Genomic DNA, 2,372 nt, shown 5'->3' with positions numbered 1-2,372 from the left:
AGTGAGCTGCGGGTTTGGAAGGAAATATTTCATTACAGATTTTACAATGAATATGAAATTCGATACAGCACAAAGTAGAAATTATATTAGACATATAAAATAGTGAACGTCTTAAACGTAAATTTGTTTTTAAAATAAATTCACTTACTATTCTGAATGGATTTTTCTCATTAGACACATTCATGCACTATGATGAATTATCATCCTCCATAAAACTTTTCACAAGCGGAAAGTTCTAAACACCTGTGCACAAAAGTTGCCATTATGCAAAGAACTTCATTCATAATATCCACTGCAAAATGTGACCAGCCTTGTCGGTTTAGATCACAAAAGCGACATTTAAAATGTATTAGTGGATTTATTGTCGGCTTTACAGCCATTGTGTGGGGGTGTCATGTATTGTACAGGTACTACGAGACAAGTTTCCATTCATAAAATACTTTAGAGGAATATTGTAAAGCGGATGAATGAAAGTCAAGTACCTACCAATAATGACTTGACGCCTGTGAAATAGTGTGAGAAAATCTACCTGCCTTTGTACCTTCCAACTTACAATTAAAGAACTATTTTTAAAAATATAATTTATTGTTAAACTTTGGCATTAATTAATACAAGAAATACAAATCTTATGTACAATATACAATAATAAAAATTCTATAAAAATACCGATCTCAAATGTTTTAATGACAGTGGCCGTCATCTACATTAGTAACATCAATGTCTTCATCACAGGAATTCCTTCCGACTTTTGTTTTCTTAGTGGAAGAGCACGTTCTTAAACAGCAACATTTCGCACTCGCTAGAGCCTTCCCACTAGCTGCCGGTAAATCCTCTTTCTTGTACTTGACCCTCCGGTTCTGGAACCAAATCTTCACCTGCTTCTCGCTAAGACGCAAACACGTAGCAATTTCGATTCTTCTAAGTCTCGACAAGTACATGTTCGACGAAAACTCCCTCTCCAACTCCAACAATTGAGTGCTAGTAAAAGCTGTTCTGATCCTCTTACTCGACATATCCTTGCTAGACGGTGTTAAACGTTCTTCAGGCGTAGGAGTAGAATCTCGACTCTGTGGCGGTGTTTTTGGCGAAACTGGTTTTTCGGGTAAAATAGGAGACAACCTTTTCGGCGAAGGAAGTTCCCTTTTTGGTGGTATTATCCTCGGATGGGAGGCGACGGGCCTGATCGGTGCCTTATGTGGAGTAAAAATCTGGCTGGAGTGATGTTGCTGGGCCAAACTCAGCGAGAACAGGTAACTGCTGATGTAGTTTTGATGGTAAGGCAACATTGGTCTTTCACTAAAATTCGGTGGCACATATCTTGGATTTAAGTCTCTAGGTGTGTTGTTGATTAACGAATCAACAAGAAACGATCTCGACATGTTCATGTTGGACGCACTTACACGTGATACACATGTGTTTGGAAGGGTGTTACAAGCCCTACTGGTTTTTAAATTGGCGAGTTTTTCGATTTTATATGCCCCCTCTATTATTACACGGCGAATTCACCCTGCCGGGTTGTTGATCTATTGTTAAGGGCTCCGCCTTAGACGGCCCAACTCTGCCCCTGGCTCGGCTAATGTATGACGGTGAGCTAAGGGTAAACAAATTACATACCGGCTAATCCTAAACTTGGCAAATATTGGTGCTTCGACAAACAGACAAGGATGAATTACATGAAATGCAGTGGTTGATATTAATAAGGTTTGAGAGCGGGGAGTGACGGTTGTTAAGGTGCTATCGGATGGACATATTCGACCTGAGATGGGAAATGTTTTAGAGTGAAAGAAAAAGTGCAGTTTCATTACACGTACGGTTTCTAGGGGTAATGTCACGGATATTATGGGGATGACTCAGCTTTTGAATGCGCACTGACCATTCTAATTATAAAAGTTTAATTGAGGAAAATTTAAAGCTACAGTTGTATAAGTGATCTTTTTACTTTATTATTACACGGTCATCGTATTTACTAATCTCATTTCACACTAATGGATTCCTTTTGTATATCTAAGTTTCATAACTAAAGGAAATTATTGTTGTTGTCATGTTATGTACCAAATTAATAATATTATAATGAAACTAAAATGAGATACATCTTTAGAAAAAAATAATATAAACATTAATTTACGGAAGTAACAAATAGGTACTCGTCTTATACCGACATACTTTTGAACAGAGGTTTAATCGATACACTTTTGTGGGAAGGTCTGTAACATAAAAAAAATGTTGTGTTATATGTTCGTATTAAAAGGTAGGTAGTCAATTTAGTGCTGAAGGTAAATGTTGTTCAATTACAGGAATTCCAATCTTGAGTGCCATTATATTAATTTTTTTGGGAGATTAAGAATTGTGCCTGGTTTCACTCAGTGCTCTAT

The 2,372-nt window shown here is 37.1% G+C and overlaps 1 protein-coding gene across 1 annotated transcript; it reads right to left on the bottom strand.

The window, feature by feature from the left end:
- Nucleotides 1-680: 680 nt before the first annotated feature.
- LOC135127451 (GS homeobox 1-like) lies at nt 681-1,385 on the bottom strand. Its single transcript, XM_064053900.1, has one exon. The coding sequence runs from the start codon at nt 1,383-1,385 to the stop codon at nt 681-683; it is 705 nt and encodes a 234-aa protein (XP_063909970.1).
- Nucleotides 1,386-2,372: the final 987 nt, after the last annotated feature.

Source organism: Zophobas morio, unplaced genomic scaffold (genome assembly GCF_036711695.1).
Source record: "Zophobas morio isolate AGI-343-1 ecotype UQ-CSIRO unplaced genomic scaffold, CSIRO_AGI_Zmor_V1 ptg000011l, whole genome shotgun sequence".
In the NCBI taxonomy this organism is placed as follows: Eukaryota; Metazoa; Arthropoda; class Insecta; order Coleoptera; family Tenebrionidae; genus Zophobas; species Zophobas morio.
This window is presented reverse-complemented; position numbering and strand designations above follow the sequence as displayed.